Genomic DNA, 17,280 nt, shown 5'->3' with positions numbered 1-17,280 from the left:
GTGTAACTCCTAGGCACCTGCTGCTGGGAGAATCTGGTGTTCAAAAAAGCATCTCCAGGCAATGAGTTAAAGCAATGGTGTAATGGTGTACGATTTCTGTCCAGTAAACCCTGCGACTACACAAAAAGAGTCAGGAAATTCACTCAATTCATTTTAATCTGAGTTGTGTGTAATTTCCTGCAGAAGTTTAAAGAGACCCTCTACTGCAACTAATTGCTTAAACTGATTGTGGACCACATGCCTGAAACAGAGTCAAAACATGAACTCCTCAGATTGGGACTTTAAACCGGGCCACAAACAGTTTGATGGTAAAAAAAAATATTCATAATAAATTTTGAATATTTTTTTTACCATCAAACTGTTTGTGGCCCGGTTTAAAGTCCCAATCTGGGGAATTCATGTTTTGACCCAATTTCCTGCATTAGAAGCATATACAGCTTCATAGAATTAGCAGGACAGAACTTCCTGAAGCCCATGCAACGTCCTTTTGCTGTTTGAATCTGACCAGTGGTTAAAAAAGTTTGTACCAGCATTTCTTTCCATTTAGTATTCTATGTGTGAGATGCATAACAGCAGCTGTGTTCCAGGATCACCAGCAGGTGTGTTCCAGGATCACCAGCAGGTGTGTTCCAGGATCACCAGCAGGTGTGTTCCAGGATCACCAGCAGGTGTGTTCCAGGATCACCAGCAGGTGTGTTCCAGGATCACCAGCAGGTGTGTTCCAGGATCACCAGCAGGTGTGTTCCAGGATCACCAGCAGGTGTGTTCCAGGATCACCAGCAGGTGTGTTCCAGGATCACCAGCCTGCAGGCAGAAGGGAGTGTAGTGGGCTTGGGATCCCCCTTTTGTGGGTGCATGGGGAACCAATCAGCCAGCGGGTGTAGCAGACTCCATGTCCATCAGCCACTCGTGATCCCTCCCCACAGTGACAGAACGGAAATCTGCCTGTGTAAACAAGGCAGATCTCCGTTCTGACTGGGGAGATCACACAGATCCTGTCTTTCTGCTAAGCAGGAAGATGGATCTGTGCATTTCCCCAGACACCATATAGTTAGAAAACACCTGCAGGGAACACATTTAACTCTTTGATTGCCCCTGATGTTAACCCCTTCCCTGCCAGCGTCATTAGTACAACAGTGCATATTTTTAGCACTGATTACTGTAATGTCACTGGTTCCCCCCCCCCAAAAAAAAGTAAAAAATGTCAGTTAGGTGTCCGATCTGTCCAGCGCAATGTCGCAGTCCCCCTAAAAATCACAGATCGCTGCCATTACCAGTAAAAAAAAAAAAATAAATAATAATAAAAATGCCATAAATATATCCCCTATTTTGTAGATGCGATAACTTTTACGCAAACCAATCAATATACGCTTATTGCAATTTTTTTTTACCAAAAATATGTAGCAGAATACATATCAGCCTAAACTGATGAAGAAATTAGTTTTTTTAAATTTTCTTTTTTTTTAAAGATTTTATAGCAGAAAGTAAAAAGTGTTTTTTTGTAAAGAATTTATAGCAGAAAGTAAAAAGTGTTTTTTTTTTTTCAAAAATTGTTGCTCTTTTATTGTTTATAGCACAAAAAATAAAACCTGCAGAGGTGATCAAATACCACCAAAAGAAAGCTCTTTTCGAAATTGTCAGTTAAAGTGATGCTGTGCCGTATCGCAAAAAATGGCCTGGTCAGGAAGTGGGTAAATCCTTTCAGGGCTGAAGTGGTTAAGACTAAATTTCCTCTAAGTGTCCTAAAGCCCTCTCCAGGCTACAATTTTTACATGTCCCCATGGAGGAAAAAAAAACAAAATTTAAACAGGGACAGAGTCACTTTAAGAATTATTCATTTTGATTGGATTGTGCCAACATTTTGTAGTTAACCTGACAAAAGATTAAATTCTGATTACTGCTTGGTTGGTGTGGATGATTACATTATTGGATAGGGTTAAAGAATATTGAATATATTTCTCACTCTTACCTATAGTCATTGGTGTAGTCAAAGTCTTGTTTGTTATGTGTGGGTTTTAAAAAGTTACATTCAATAATGCCAACAACACCAACTCCCATATTGTTAGCCTAGAAAAAAAAAACAAACCAACATGTTAAAAAAAAAAAAAAATCGATACAAAAAATGTCATACAGCTCTTAAAGTTATGAAACAGAATGCGCACCTTTAATTGGCAGCCAACTCTAACGTAGGCCTTAATGAGCCTGTTCTTGTGATACATCATTATCCCATAATGCTCTTTGTTCCGGCAGTTGTATCCAAAAGTAATTTTCACAGTTTTAGGCTTACCATATTAAGGAAATTATGAGATCTTATCGCACTGGTAAAACAATGAAATACAATATTTCGCCTGAGAAGGTTGTTAATAAAACAAAGGGGTTGATTTACTAAAAGCAAATCCACTCTGCACTACAAGTGCACTTGGAAGTGCAGTCATTGTAAATCTGAGGGGTAGATCTGAAATGAGGGGAAGCTCTGCTGATTTATTCATCCAATCATGTGCAAGCAAAAATGCCGTTTTTTATTTTCCTTGCATGTCCCCCTTGGATCTACAGCGACTGCACTTCCAAGTGCACTTGTAGTGCAAAGTGGATTTGCCTTTAGTAAATAAAGCCCAAAGTGATGCAAAATGTTTAAAATCAAAAAGCTAAACACATATACTGTAATCTCAAACCTATATAACCCCCTAGAGACCAGAAACATTTTTGCTACAACCGGCCTATTGCTTTAGACCAGGGGTCTACAAACTTTTCAGTACAAGGGTAACATAACATTTTGTTGAGTAGTGCATATATGTTTTATCACTGACTGCGAGCAGTCAGGATAGAAGGCCTTTTTATACATGGCACTTGGCCTGAGATTGTTTAATTTCATTCAGGTAATAGGTTGTTATAATCTTCCCGTTATCTCTCATTTTTTAATTAGTAGTACTGTGTACGTAGCTAGTTGCATTCACGGACCATCAATGGTTTGCCGTATTGGGCTTCATTAAAATGGCAGCTTTACATGGTCAGTAGTTAGCCAACATTCTATTACTTATAACTGGTCACCAACAAAATGGCCGCCACAGGCTACGAGAAAATGGCAGTCACCTGCAGGCTCCTACATATGCTGGGCTGGCGACTGACTCCACCCCCAAGTTTATGCTCGAGTCTCAACTCGGGGTTGAGCTGCCTTGAGGCCTTCTTGCTTGCAGAAATGCAGAGAACAGGAGAAGTTTGGTTTGTGGGGAAAAGCTGGAGTCTGGTTTGTGGCAAACACAGCAACTTTGAAGGTATTTTTATTTTAAGCTTCCAAAATTAGCTGATCTTGCAAAGTGTTGCGTGCAAAATGGTAGCAGTCATTAAAAAGATGGGATATACATGGTCAGGGCAAAGGGGGGGTGGAGTGGCAAAATTGGGTTTCGCCTAAGGTCTCAAAATCCTTGCACCAGCAGCTTGCTATGGAGGCACTGGGAAGAGGGGGGGGGGGGGGGGAGTCTGGAGGATTGGTGGGGGACCCTAGAAGAGGAGGATTGTGGCAGGTAATTATAACAGGTTTATTTTTTAATTTATTTATTTTTTATTCCTTTAGAATTACTTGTTAAAAACAAACTTAAGTAGAACTAGTTTGGGCATCTGTAGGGCTACCCTATCACTCTTGTAGCAAGAAAACCTCCGATAAGATCATAGCCTAATGCAACAAAAGAACACTGGCAGTGTAGGTAAAGTGACGTGAGCGTGTTTTTTTTTTTCTTTACTTCATTTACCAAAGGATAACCTAATAAAAAAAAAAAAAAAAAAAAAAAAAAAGACAGTCAATAAATCATATAATAAAAGGATACAGCCAGAAACTTGGGTCTGTAGACATCCTTTTCTATGAGGGCAAGGCTTTTGGAAACAAGTTGTGTTTGAACTTTTTCACCTCTGATAATGATCTGCATCCTTGGTTTCAAATACAGAATGCTGCAATAAGCCTGTAAATGAAACAAAAGCTCAAATGTAAATTATTTTCTGCATGGAGCTTCCAAAGTTGAATTTTACAGAAGAAACAGAAATACACCACATCAAATGTTTCTGGACATTTCTCATACTCCACCTAATTGGTAACATATGCTAGACAGAACAAGCTTATCTAAAAGGATCGGCAAGACTCTGGCTCTAGTTCCCTCACCTAGTGGTGGAGTAGTAGTCAACTCATTTTGTTTAAAAGAAAGAAATAGTAAGACCATGGGTTTTTTTTTTTTTTTTTAGGCGCACGACCCAGAAGCAACAAATAATTTGTAAAAATATATATATATTTTTTATTTATAACAAGGTTAAAAAATTACAGTAAAATTTGATATTAGATTTTACTAAAATCCGATATCAAATTTTACTGACATTTTTTAACCTTGTTATAAATAAAATTCTGTATATTTTTTTTACAAATTTGTTGCTTCTGTGTCATGCACCTAAAAAAAACCCCATGGTCTTACGATTTCTTTCTTTACCAATTTGAGGAGTGCGGTGTTTGTTTCTTTTGGGCAATCAGCCGATTTTGTATTGTGCTGTTGATTTTCACAGGAGTGCAGAATGAACTACACTTGTGTGATCCACAGGAGAAGTACAACCAAACAAGTTTTGGCTGTACTTCTCCTGTAGCCCTGGTTCACCTTGATGCGATTTGACATATCACACCGAAGTCGCCAAAAATAATTTCTGTACTACTTTTGGCAACTTCAGGGTGCGATTTCCATTGACATCTGTGCAGCAACCCGCAGAGATGTCTCTGAAATCCTCCCCGACGTCGGGACTGACATGCGGAAATTAAATCGTGCGAGTTCAGCTGAACAATTTCGCACAATTTGATTCCTGCTGTCAGTGTGAACCAGGGCTGAGGCTGGGTTCACACCTATGAGAATTGGATGTGGGTTTCCCAGCATCCAATTCTCAGATTGTGACCAGCTCTCTATGGAGCCGGTTCACATATCTCCGCTGTGGCTCCCGTGCAAATTTGCACAGGGGTCATGTGCGTCTTTTGGTCCGTTTCAGATCCAAATTCAGCAAAAAAAAAAAAAAAAAAAATTTGGCTGAAAATCGGACCTGAAAACGGTGAACGGGAACGCACCTGACCCCCAGCTGTGAGCCGCATGCGAAGATCGTGTGAAGCCAGCATTAAAGTAGAACTAAAATGGAAAACTTTTTTTCATCACTACATGTTTTTTTTTTTTTCCTGTTCCTGAATACAAAGAAACGAAATCTTGTACTTGAGCATAGTGAAAACAGGCCTATAGGAGGTTCCGGGATGTAAAGCTACACATAAGCATTCCTTATTGTTTATTGACAATTTGTTATAATATTTTGTGTTGAGAAATTATCTAACTGTGAATACCTCTTTTGCTCTGATTTATAGTACTCTATTTTGAATTCTCATGCAATAAAAAGTGTAGGAAAAAAAAAAAAAAATGATCCTGCATGATGGAAGGCTTGGGTGCCGGGGTTCTGACATATACTGTCCTCCTATCATATAGTGTCCGCCCCGTACTGCGCAGGCGCGGGAGAAGGAGATGCCGAAAATGTCCGAAGTTGATCAGCTGACCATCAGCTGTACACGGCGCTCGGCACTTGTTAGTGATGGCTTTGCAAGAGGGCCCCTCGCGGGCTCGCTTCGCTCGCCACGCTTCGGGCACGGCCTCGCTGCGCTCGGCAACTATTTATTCTAACTCTATGTCCACTTGGATAGTAGGGAATGATCCTGGACATAGGGTGAGAATAAATGCGCAGGCGCCGTTTACAGCCGACGATCAGCTGTTGAACTTCGGAGACTTTCGGCGTCTCGTTTGTCCTCCATACTGCGCCTGCGCAGTACAGGGCGGACACTTTTGGATAGGGGACTGTATTCGACAAGACACCGGAATTCACTAACCAACGTTCATTTATCTGTACTGAAGTGACTACAAGGACGTTTTAAGGCAGAAAACACCTTTCACAAGACAACTCCATGTAGTGCCTTACAAGTATTGAGGATTATGCCTCCTCTACAGAGAGGAATGTGTCAAATAGCATGACTATGAAATGTTATCAGCACACACATACAAAGCCTAAGAGCATACGTGAACACTTGACATACACGTAATGAGTAGTCACTGTCTGGAGCAACTTGGTCCATCCGGTCTTGCTTCTTATAGCCCTTCTTATTAGAACCATCAGTCTCTTCAGGAATTCTTATGTCATATTTATCATTAACAAAATCAAATTCTGTACATCCACGCTTGTCCCTACGGGCAAAAAACACACGTTAAAAAACAGAAAATGTTAAAAAAAAACAAGAAACTTGTAGGTTAAAGTATATTTAAAGCCATTGAGTTTAGTATGGAGTAGTAAATAGTTAAATCCGTTCACCGTCTCTTAGACAGATGTTACGGAAACAAATGCCCTCACTGGAAGTTTTCCCCACTGCCTGAACAAAGATGAAGCAGCGGCACAATTTGTCATCTCTCCTCCTGTCAGCGGGTTCCCTTTTGGCAACATACTCTGCAGCTGAGCAACTTCGTGTTGGACTTCTCTCTACCTGTGCATTGACAAAATAAAAATGGAGGCACCAACGATAGTTTTATTAAAGTTTTTTTTTTTTAAACACTTATACTTGCCTAGAGCTCCCCTTTAACATTAGTGAATCAGATGGCTGCCAATTACAGGATAATCTGCCATTTAAATGTCCTCCTAGTAAGTAGTAAGGAAGCATTATTTGCCCACAGCACAATCTTCAAATAAAAGCAAATCTTGCACAGATAGATACCATTCTAATGATACACAGTCTGTGTAAAGGAACGGTGTAAAAAACATCCACCATGTTTCTGTGTAAAGTGCCTGGCCCTTCCTATGGCATGCAGCTCTATGTTCTCCCAAGAAACTTTAAGGCTGGGTTCACACCTATGCGAATTGGATGTGGGTTCGCATGACAGGAGACTGCAACTGGCTCTCTATGGAGCCGGTTCACATATCTCCAGAGCGTCTTTGGCTCTATTTCAGGGCTGAATTCAGGCAAAGATTCGCCTGCGATTCGTCCCTGAAACAGAGAACAGGGACGTACAGCATTCCTGTGCGATCCGCGGCCGTCTTAGGTGTGAACCCAGCCTAAAAAGTGTTACTAAACCCAGAACCCTGCATTCACTATATCTGGTCTCCCACAGTACAAAGAACATGCAATTATTTTAGTAACTATAAACTCCTAATAACCTTTTCTCATCAGCAGTATATAGCAGTCTTGTGACTTCTATCAGTGCCTGGTTAAAGCTTGTAGGAGGAGTTTTTTCATTCTTGTCTGATTGTCTTATGAGGCTGCATGACCCCTGAACCTCTGTCTGGACAGTATTGATTGGCCCTGTGCTGATCACATGCACCCTCCCAAAAAACAAACAAAAAAAAAAACCCTCTCTAGCAATACACACCAAACATGTGCAGAGTGCCCCCCAAGGCTCTGCACTATAAGGAGATGGATTGGGGACTGTGGAAGAAGAGGAGGATAGGAGAAGACAGGATCAAACAGCCTTTTTACACACTGCGGAGGATTAACCCCTTCGGTTCCACAGTGAGAACAAGCATGCTTTACTGCATATACAAACTGATTGCACTCTTGTAGGTTTAGTAACATGTTAAGCTGGGTGTGAGATTAGCTGAATGTTTAATTGAAAAAAGACACTGCTGTATGGTATGGGCAGGGAAGCCCGTACTATAGAGGGTATGGGGCCATCATGCTAGGGATAGCTTAAAAGAAGTCTGCCCTTTGAGAGCCAGCAGCCAACACTATGAGGACTGGTGGTGCTCAATCCTAGCTGTCACAGATAGCTCTAATACCCACTGATAACGGATTAGAGTGGTTCCCAATAACATGATATCCATTACAGATACAACATTGTGGCTGGAAGTACAATTGAGAAAATAAGCATTTCAGCTACAAGTTAGGAAAAAAGAAAGAAAAAAGAAAGAAAGAAAAATGCCTCAATTTCTTCATATTTCTCAGCCAATAAAGTAGGATTTTAAAACAAACAAACAAAAGACATCAAATGTCCTTAAAGCGGAGCTCCACCCAAAAGGGAAAGCTCCGCTTGTCTGCCTCTTATACCCCCCCCCCCCACACACACACACACCTTTCGGGACATTTCTATTCACAAAGCCCGGCACGCTTAGCGCAGTCGAAAACCTTAGTAGGTTTCCCTTAGTCAAGATGGTGGTGCCAGAACCCCATAGCCATTTGAATAGGCTTGGGTGAGGCCACCGCTGGATTCCTGGACAGGTAAGTGCCCTAAAATTAAAAGTTAGCAGCTACAGTGTTGAGCCTGGTGCACCTATTCAACCACTTAAGGAACAGGCCTATTATGACAGTTTTTGTAGTAAAATCTGCATTTTTTTATTACAAAAACCCCCAAACATTTTATATATCTATATATATCTATATATATATATAGATATATATAGATATACAAGCGCAGAGGCCCTAGAGAATAAAATGGTGGCTGTTGCAAATTTTTATGTCAAAAAGTATTTGCGCAGCGACTTTCCAAACTATTTTTTGGGAAAAAATACACTTTAATTATTTATTTAATAAAATATGAAAGATGTTACACTGAGTAAATCAATACCCAACAACAACATCTCCGTAGGTGATGCTTTAACAAATGTGCACAGGTTACCCGTTTAGAGTCAGGAGGCGATCTAGTGCTAGAAATATTGCTCGTTATAGAGTTTGCGGCAATGCCTCACATGCAATGCATGACCTACTTATGTGTTCGCCACTGCGCACAAGATTTTTTTTTTTTTTAATTTTATTAAATTTTATTTTTACACTGCCCCTTTAAAGAGGTAAATCCTCTTTTGTTGAGAAAAAAAAACAAAACATTCCCCCCTGGGTGATCTGTGTACATTGCAAGGATTTGAACAAACTTTGTTGGAGATTCCTACCTGTTATTCTGAAAAAGTCCCTGTGTTTATCTGTGTCCATGTGGAAAGTGAATATAATGGGAGTTGTTTCATAATTATCAATCAGCTGGAGCACCTGCAGGGCTCTGAGGAAAATTGCAGGGTCTGCATCCCTTTAGGCTCCTTTCACACAGGGTGCTTTGACGGACTCCATTTGCTCAGTTGGGATCGATCCGTTGATCTTCGCTGAGCAGGAGAATGACATGTCCGTCTCCACTCACTGTTCAAAGACGGACCTGTCAGAGCCCCGCTGTCCTCTATAGGAGATCGAATGAAAACAGTTTTCGTTTTCATCCGATCAATGGATGGAAAATAGGGTCTCCATCCATCTGGATTTGGCAGATTGGATAGTGACGGATGTCAGCAGACATGTCACAGCTGACATCCGTCTCTCCATAGAGGTGCAAGGAGCGTCCCATCAGGTTCGCCTGAAAAACAGACAGGCGGACCTGACCGGACAGCATGTGTGAAAGGGCCGTTAGACGTGATTTCCTACTGGGAGCATTTCACCAAAAATGAGGTTGTTGCAGGGGATTCCTGAAATCTGACTTTTATCTTAGTGCAGACGTCTGGGAAAATCAGTGAGCCAATCACACAAGCAGGAAATGATGTTTCTGGGTGGTGTTCTGTATACATTCTGTGTACAGAACACCTCCAGGTAGCCATATTGCATTTACACAAAATTATAGTGCTGCAGATTGAAAAATAAGTCATTTTTTACATTCAATTACAATATGACTAGTGTAGCAATTGTATGCGCCATTTGCCATTTCTTTTTCCCCACGAAAGTGGAGTTACCCTTTACAATTTTTGATCACTTTTACTGCTGTCACAAGAAATGTAAACATCTCTGACAACTATAAAGCATGACAGGTCCTCTTTATGAAGATATCTGGAATCGGTAAGACCCCACATCTCTCCTCTACAATAGAAAGCATCTGATAATAAACAAACAAACACACACACACACACACACACACACACACACACACACACATCTAATGCTTTCCAAAAAAAAAAAAAAAAAAAGAATGGTTTTGTTTACATCAGCCGAGATCCAGAAGCGATGTCATGATGTCGCTCCAGGCCTCCTAAGCCATAGAGATAAGCGGAGGCCATCTTTCCTCTGCTTATTTCTTTGGCCAGCCGCGGCCGCCGTCAGATCGGTTCCCAGGCTTCCAGATGTGCAAGGTAAGCCGGAGAACCACTGGAAAGCAGCCAGGGGGGGGTTGACTTTCTAAAAGTGATCCAGCAGCTGATCAGCCTCTCGGATCACTTTTAGCAGTAAGAGCAGTGGCTGCTGAAAATTTTAATACCGGGGTTATGGCGTCTAGCTGCAGCCACAACCCTAGTATTAAACTGCTATGATGCATGATGTATTTTTCCACTTAGGCAGCCGACAAGTGGTTATAAAATATATTTAACCCCTTGGAGCTGGGCAAGCGCAAATATGTGACCTTTCGGTGCCTAGTCCTTGGCGCTGAGAGGCTGCATATTTGCTTGAATTTGCTGTCAATTCAGCTGCGCCGAGAGCACACGCCCTGCGTGCCCCCCAGCAATTAGTGGCGCCTAACCAAAAACCGATTATCTTTTTAGGATTATGTGACTGCCATGACAGCCAATCACACCGGTCACGTGATCTTAAGCTCTGCCTCCTGGCAAACCTAAACTTCTGAAAGGGCAGGGAGGCGTGGCGTAATGTGGTTAACATATTTTCAGTTGTATGCAAAAGTTTAGGAACCCCTGACAATTTCCATGATTGTCATTTATAAATGTTTGGGTGTTTGGATCAGCAATTTCATTTTGATATATCAAATAACTGAAGGACACAGTAATATTTCAGTAGTGAAATGAGGTTTATTGGATTACCAGAAAATGCTCAATATGCATCAAAACGAAATTAGACAGGTGCATAAATTTGGGAACCCCAACAGAAAAATCACATCAATATTTAGTAGAGCCTCCTTTAGCAGAAATAACAACCTCTAGACCAGGGGTCTCAAACTGGCGGCCCTCCAGCTGTTGCAAAACTACAAGTCCCATCATGCCTCTGCAAGTCATGCTTGTAACTGACAGCCTTGCAATGCCTCATGGGACTTGTAGTTTCACAACAGCTGGAGGGCCGCCAGTTTGAGACCCCTGCTCTAGACGCTTCCTATAGCCTGTAATGAGTGTCTTGATTCTGGATGAATGTATTTTGGACCATTCCTCCTTACAAAACATCTCCAGTTCAGTTAGGTTTGATGGTTGCCGAGCATGGACAGCCCGCTTCAAATCATCCCACAGATGTTCAATGATATTCAGGTCTGGGGACTGGGATGGCCATTCCAGAACATTGCACTTGTTCCTCTGCATAAATGCCCGAGTAGATTTTGAGCAGTGTTTTGGGTCGTTGTCTTGTTGAAATATCCAGCCTCGGCGTAACTTCAACTTTGTGACTGATTCCTCAACATTATTCTCAAGAATCTGCTGATATTGAGTGGAATCCATGCGACCCTCAACTTTAACCAGATTCCCAGTACTGGCACTGGCCACACAGCCCCACAGCATGATGGAACCTCCACCAAATTTTACTGAGGGTAGCAAGTGTTTTTCTTGGAATGCTGTGTTCTTTTGCCGCCATGCAAAACACCCCTTGTTATGACCAAATAACTCAATCTTTGTTTCATCAGTCCACAGCACCTTATTCTAAAATGAAGCTGGCTTGTCCAAATGTGCGTTTGCATACCTCAAGCGACTCAGTTTGTGGCGTGTGTGCAGAAAAGGCTTCTATCGCATCACTCTCCCATACAGCTTCTCCCTGTGCAAAGTGCGCTGAATTGTTGAAGGATGCACAGTGACATCATCTGCAGCAAGTTCATGTTGTAGGTGGTCCGTGGCCTGTTTTTGACCGTTCTCACCATCCTTTGCCTCTCCAATAATTTATGTGGCCTGCCACTTCTGGCCTTAACAAGAACTGTGCCTGTGGTCTTCCATTTCCTCACCATGTTCCTCACAGTGGACACTGACAGCTTATATCTCTGCGATAACTTTTTGTAGCCTTCCCCTAAACCATAATTTAGAACAATCTTTGTTTTCAGGTCATTTGAGAGTTGTTTTGAGGCCCCCACTGTTCAGAGGAGAGTCAAAGAGAACAACTTGCAATTGGCCAACTTAAATACCTTTTCTCATGATTAGATGCACCTGTCTATGAAGTTCAAGGCTTAATGAGCTCACCAAACCAATTGTGTGCTCCAATTAATCAGTGCTAAGTAGTTACAGGTATTCAAATCAACAAAATGACAAGGGTGTCCAAATTTATGCACCTGTCTAATTTTGTTTTGATGCACATTGAGCATTTTCTGTTAATCCAATGAAGCTAATTTCACTACTGAAATATTACTGTGTCCTTCAGTTATTTGATAGATCAAAATGAAATTGCTGATCCAAACACCCAAATATTTATAAATGACAATCATGGAAATTGTCAGGGGTTCCTAAACTTTGGCATGCAACTGTATGTACAAATACTAGCATTATTATCAAAGTAAACTGTATGTCCAAAAGAAAAATGTCTTAATTTAGATTTAGTAGGGAAAGGTTACAACCGGTCATGTTTTAAATGCAAAAAACATGCAAAATTCTGTGTTCGAGAGGTGCGCTTGCATAGGGAAACTGGTGATGCATAGAAGCACCAGGGATTACAAAAGATCAGTTCACTTCTATGGCTGTCAATATGCAGCTCCCTGAGCACGGGACAGTGCTAGGAACTTACGCTAGGCATATAAAATGCTTCTAAAATCTCAGTAGATCCTGCATTCTCCCAGTTCAGGAATAAATGAGCAGTTCCTCTGCAATCCGGACAACAATTAGTGGTTGCTGAGTGGTTTATTAATGTCTTTCCAACAGCAAGGAAGGAAATTATGTAAATGCTTAGTATTACTGTTACAGATTCTTGTTGGTTTTGGTGTTCATAAATTTGCCATATAAACTACCAAAGAGGAAAAGCACAGCCCAAATATGTAAGGAAGGGACATAAGGGATGCAGAAATTCAAAAATTTTTGTAGGACTCCGATCTACCATCAGTTACAAGATCATAAGCCACAAAAGTGTGTTGGATTTATTTTTTTCAAATTTGGTGTCTCCAAGAGACTGTTAGAACCATGGAAGTTCTGGACGGTGGCAATTTGTCAAGGAGACATTTTGCTGTAGGAAGGTTCCAGACAAAGACACATCTCTCTATTACGGTTTGGAAATTAAACAGCACTTGTGTGATAAACAATGCAGAGACTTCCCCTTGCTTCTTGCTGTCAGTCTGTAAATAATTTACAAGACATTATATATTATGTATCCTCTGCTGTAGTTTGTCTTTAGCCTGGGCATATGAATTAAATCTAAGAGTCCTAGATCCCAGCATTTAAAAGGGAAAAAAACAAAAACATTACTTTGGTCCCAGTGCCCTTTTTAGAATGGCGTTGGATCAGGTTGTATACACACAGTCTATTTTCTCCACTGCAGGTGGCGCTCAACCGCAGTGGCATTGGAGAAGGAAAAAAAGTCAAGAGAAACATGGTTCCTCTTTTGTTTCCTGGGTCAGCGATCTGATTGGATGCTGCAGCCCCATGTGAATTTAGTGGCCATCTTGTGTCAAGCAGACACTATTTAAGACCATGGCTCCCAGGTTTGGCGCACATTTAGCATCTGCTTAGTGTAGAGACGGGTCATCTGCCTAACAGTGACAGTGAACAGCGGTAGAGAGGTTCCAGAGGAATAGGGAAAGGATAAGGACATGCCATCCTACCTGGAAGCCTCCCCATTTGGGCACGGATCAGCCAGGCTGCAATCTGCCCCTCGAGACAAACGTTTGCACCTCTGAGCTCTGCTACACATCCTGGGAGTGTTCCTGGTTGGGTGTCCTCCCACTGGGCTTGTTGTGACTTGCAAACTAACTTTAATATAAGTTCTGTTTACTGCCACCGCACCTCCCCATGAGATGTTTTTTTAAACACACTCCCTCCCGGCTGCTATACCGGCCGGGAGTATGTAAACATTTGTTAAGTCTACTGTTGGCCTATAGGTGAAAGTAATACAGGCAGCTATGAAGCTGCCTGATCATTTCAACTGCCACAATGTACCAAAACCCCCCGCCATAAATATTGGGTTCTGCTGTCCCATCTGCAGAACATGCAGATAGTGATATTGAGGATGAGGAAACTTTTACCAACTACATCCAATATTCGCATTAGATCCACGAGGATGCCCCTGATTTCCAAATATAAGTGGACAGGCCTTTTTCTGGATCTTGTGCAAAAAGATCTAGAGAAAATAAATTAGAATTGGAGAGGTCTTGATTATTTAAACAAGGAAGAAAGGAAAGCCCTGAGAGAACTAGAAAAGACACCCAACCTAGTGATTAAGGGAAGCCACAAGGGCAGAAATGTAGTATTAATGACCGAAACAATGTATGAAAAGGAGGTCATGTGACAGCTAAAGCATGTACCTATAAAAAAACTTAACTAATCCACTCCCTGCTCTGGTGGTTACCCTTAATCGCAGGCTTAAACTGATCTTTGAAGCGGAATTGATTTCTAAAAAGGAATTGAATAACTTGATTGTTAAAGAATTTAATATTCCAACATTTTATAGAATCCCGAAGCTGAATAAAAGTCTAAGTAACCCCCCCAGGAAGACCAATTGTGTCCGCTTTAAAGGGTCCGTTAGAGCGAGTGGGTAAATTTATAGAGCTGGTGTGTAAACTTCCCTCCTTTGTGCAAGATACTAGAGATGTCCTCCTGAAACTAGTAGACGTAGTTATACCAACAAGAGATCTCTTAGTGGGGATCAACCTTGAGTCGCTATATACGTTGATCCCACATGAATAGGGATTGCGGGGGTCTCACATTTCCTTAAACTCAAATTTCCTTAATTTGGATCCCATAATGAATTCAATATTGAAATTTTGGAATTCATGTTAAGCCATAATTTCTTCCAGTTCTTGGGAACTAGTTACTAACAACTAAGGGGCACTTCATGGGTGCACTCTGGGCCCCAGCCTATGCATGGTTGCACCTGGGCCTTTGGGAAGGGGAAGTGGACTACCACTCCTCGCTGTACCTCGGCCACAGTCTTCTGTAGTTGAGGTACATTGATGATGTCCTAATATTTGGGGGGGCACCAGTAACCTTTATGCAAGAATTTAATAACAATAGGAATATCAAATTGACTTATACCTACCATGAAGAATCAATGTCTTTTTGTGATCTATTGATTAATGTGAAAGACAACAGATTAATTACCAAGACTTTTCGGAAAGTAACAGCAGCAAACACGTTATTATAGGCCAGGAGTCATCATCCTGACTCTGATTTGTGGAATACCAGTGGGACAGTTTCTCTGCATTAGGAGGAACTGTTCACAAACGGAAGACTTCCGAGAGGAGGCAACCGATATGTATGGAACACCTTTGGGGATGAATTAGAGTTAAGACTGTGAGCCAGGTCCCCCCTTGTTAAACATTCCCATAGATCAGTGATGGCGAAACTTGGCACCCCAAATGTTTTGGAACTACATTTCCCATGATGCTCATGCACTCTGCAGTGTAGTTGAGCATCATGGGAAATGTAGTTCCAAGATATCTGGGGTGCCAAGGTTCGCCATCACTGCCATAGATACACTCCTAAACCTTGTAGACAACCTTCCCAGAAGAGTTGAAGCTGTTATAGCTGCAAAGGGTGGGCCAACTCAATATTTGACCCTACAAACTAAGACTGGGATGACATTAAAGTCCAAGTGTGTGTAAAGGCAGGTGTCCCAATACTTTTGGTATCATAGTGTAAGTGCAAAGTTTAAAAAAAATTGCTTGGGTTACCCTACTAAGGGAATTGACCCTATTAGGAGATTTTGTACCCAAGTGACTGTCAACTATTCCCCCTCGTGTAAGCTCTGTTTAGCTAAATACAAAAAATACATTTAAAAAAAAAAAAAAAAGAAACTTAACATTGGCATCTAAAAAAAAAACAAATTTAAATAAAAACATCCCCCCCCCCCATCTCCACAAATTTTAAAGCCCCTCCACCCCCATACATAAATATAAACAAATCGCAAGTACACCTACGTATGAAAACCATGATCGTGCACACATCAGGCATCACCACGATAATTCTAGAAGCACCATTCACTGTTCATTCTAAATGGATGACCTGTGAAGGCTTAAAAATCATCACCTATAGACCAGTTTTTTATACGTACTGTAGTTTGTTGCCATGTTTTTGCATGCATGCAAACGTTAGGGGTTAATATGCTTGGTATCTACTCACTCGACACAGCTTTAGCTTTTATATTTTAAGAAAAATTGAGGTCATATATTGTGTTTGTGCTTTGACAAACAGTTGCGCCAATATGTGACAAATAGCAACTTTATTCTCCAGGGTCTCTTTCAGAAAAATATGTTTTAAACAAATCTTCAGGCTTGAGACTGGCATTTTAACATATTTGTAGAAATAGCAGAAAAAAAAGGTTAAACAGACAGCACCTTTGCCCATTCAAAGCAAAGGGCCAATCAAAATTTTTTCTATACTTGCAGCATTCTTAAAGAGACAAGACATGGAGAATTGTGTATGTATTGGCAAGATCTACGAAGTGCGATTTCCCCAGGCAAAAACGTAAACCTGCTCGCCCCTTAAATAACACAATTTCTTGATTGTGTCTGTTTTACCAGCAACAGGACAACCATTTTTTTTATCCCAGCTGTATTAGTTTACTCAGGTTTCTAGTCAATGTTTATAAAGTGGACTACATTACTAAATTATTTACACCAAGGCTCTACCTTCTTAGGTTCCAGATAATGATCCTTGTTCCTTTTTTGCCTTTAATGGCTTCAAGCTCAGCCAAAAGCTCAGTTTGAGTTTTCAGGAGAGAGTGCGTCAGGATGGCTCCCAGGTTAGCATCGGAGTCTTGCGTCTTCACCAACTGCTGTAAGGAGAGTTAAGGGACCTCACAGAGAACATGGATTTTTCATTTAAATGGTGTATGCCACAACACATCTCAGAAAACCCATCCAAAGTGCTCCAAACCAATGCCTTTTATTTACACAATCCCTAACTTCCGGTCCAGGTTAGAGGAAATGGCCCCGTCCCAGCATACAAAAATACACTAAATTAGTAAAAAGTTTGCAGGAACCTATTAAACTCTTCTGACCTTGTTGGCGATTCTATTCCCAAACCATGGGTCTTAATATGGATTTGATTTCCCTTAGCATTTAACCCATTCCCGTTTTGGGCAACAAAGATAGAATTGAACATATCATCACAATTGGATTATACCTTATTTTTTTTCCAAGACAAATTGGGCTTTCTTTTAGTGGT

The 17,280-nt window shown here is 41.1% G+C and overlaps 1 protein-coding gene across 3 annotated transcripts in view; it reads right to left on the bottom strand.

The window, feature by feature from the left end:
- The window catches only part of MORC3 (MORC family CW-type zinc finger 3), a 114,210-nt gene that overhangs the window by 30,006 nt on the left and 66,924 nt on the right, over nucleotides 1-17,280 (bottom strand). For 2 of the 3 annotated variants that reach the window (XM_073617192.1, XM_073617194.1), the window contains 6 exons: nucleotides 16,743-16,890; nucleotides 15,152-15,178; nucleotides 6,089-6,236; nucleotides 3,822-3,953; nucleotides 2,163-2,282; nucleotides 1,970-2,067 (listed from right to left, as the gene is read on the bottom strand). In XM_073617192.1, the coding sequence (XP_073473293.1) occupies nucleotides 1,970-2,067; nucleotides 2,163-2,282; nucleotides 3,822-3,953; nucleotides 6,089-6,236; nucleotides 15,152-15,178; nucleotides 16,743-16,890 (673 nt within the window). The remainder of the gene's footprint in view (nucleotides 1-1,969; nucleotides 2,068-2,162; nucleotides 2,283-3,821; nucleotides 3,954-6,088; nucleotides 6,237-15,151; nucleotides 15,179-16,742; nucleotides 16,891-17,280) is intronic. The other variant, XM_073617193.1, reaches the window with a different exon arrangement.

This window comes from Aquarana catesbeiana, linkage group LG02 (assembly GCF_042186555.1).
Source record: "Aquarana catesbeiana isolate 2022-GZ linkage group LG02, ASM4218655v1, whole genome shotgun sequence".
Taxonomy (NCBI): Eukaryota; Metazoa; Chordata; class Amphibia; order Anura; family Ranidae; genus Aquarana; species Aquarana catesbeiana.
The sequence above is the reverse complement of the archived record's forward strand: the minus strand, read 5'-3'. Positions and strand labels throughout refer to the sequence as shown.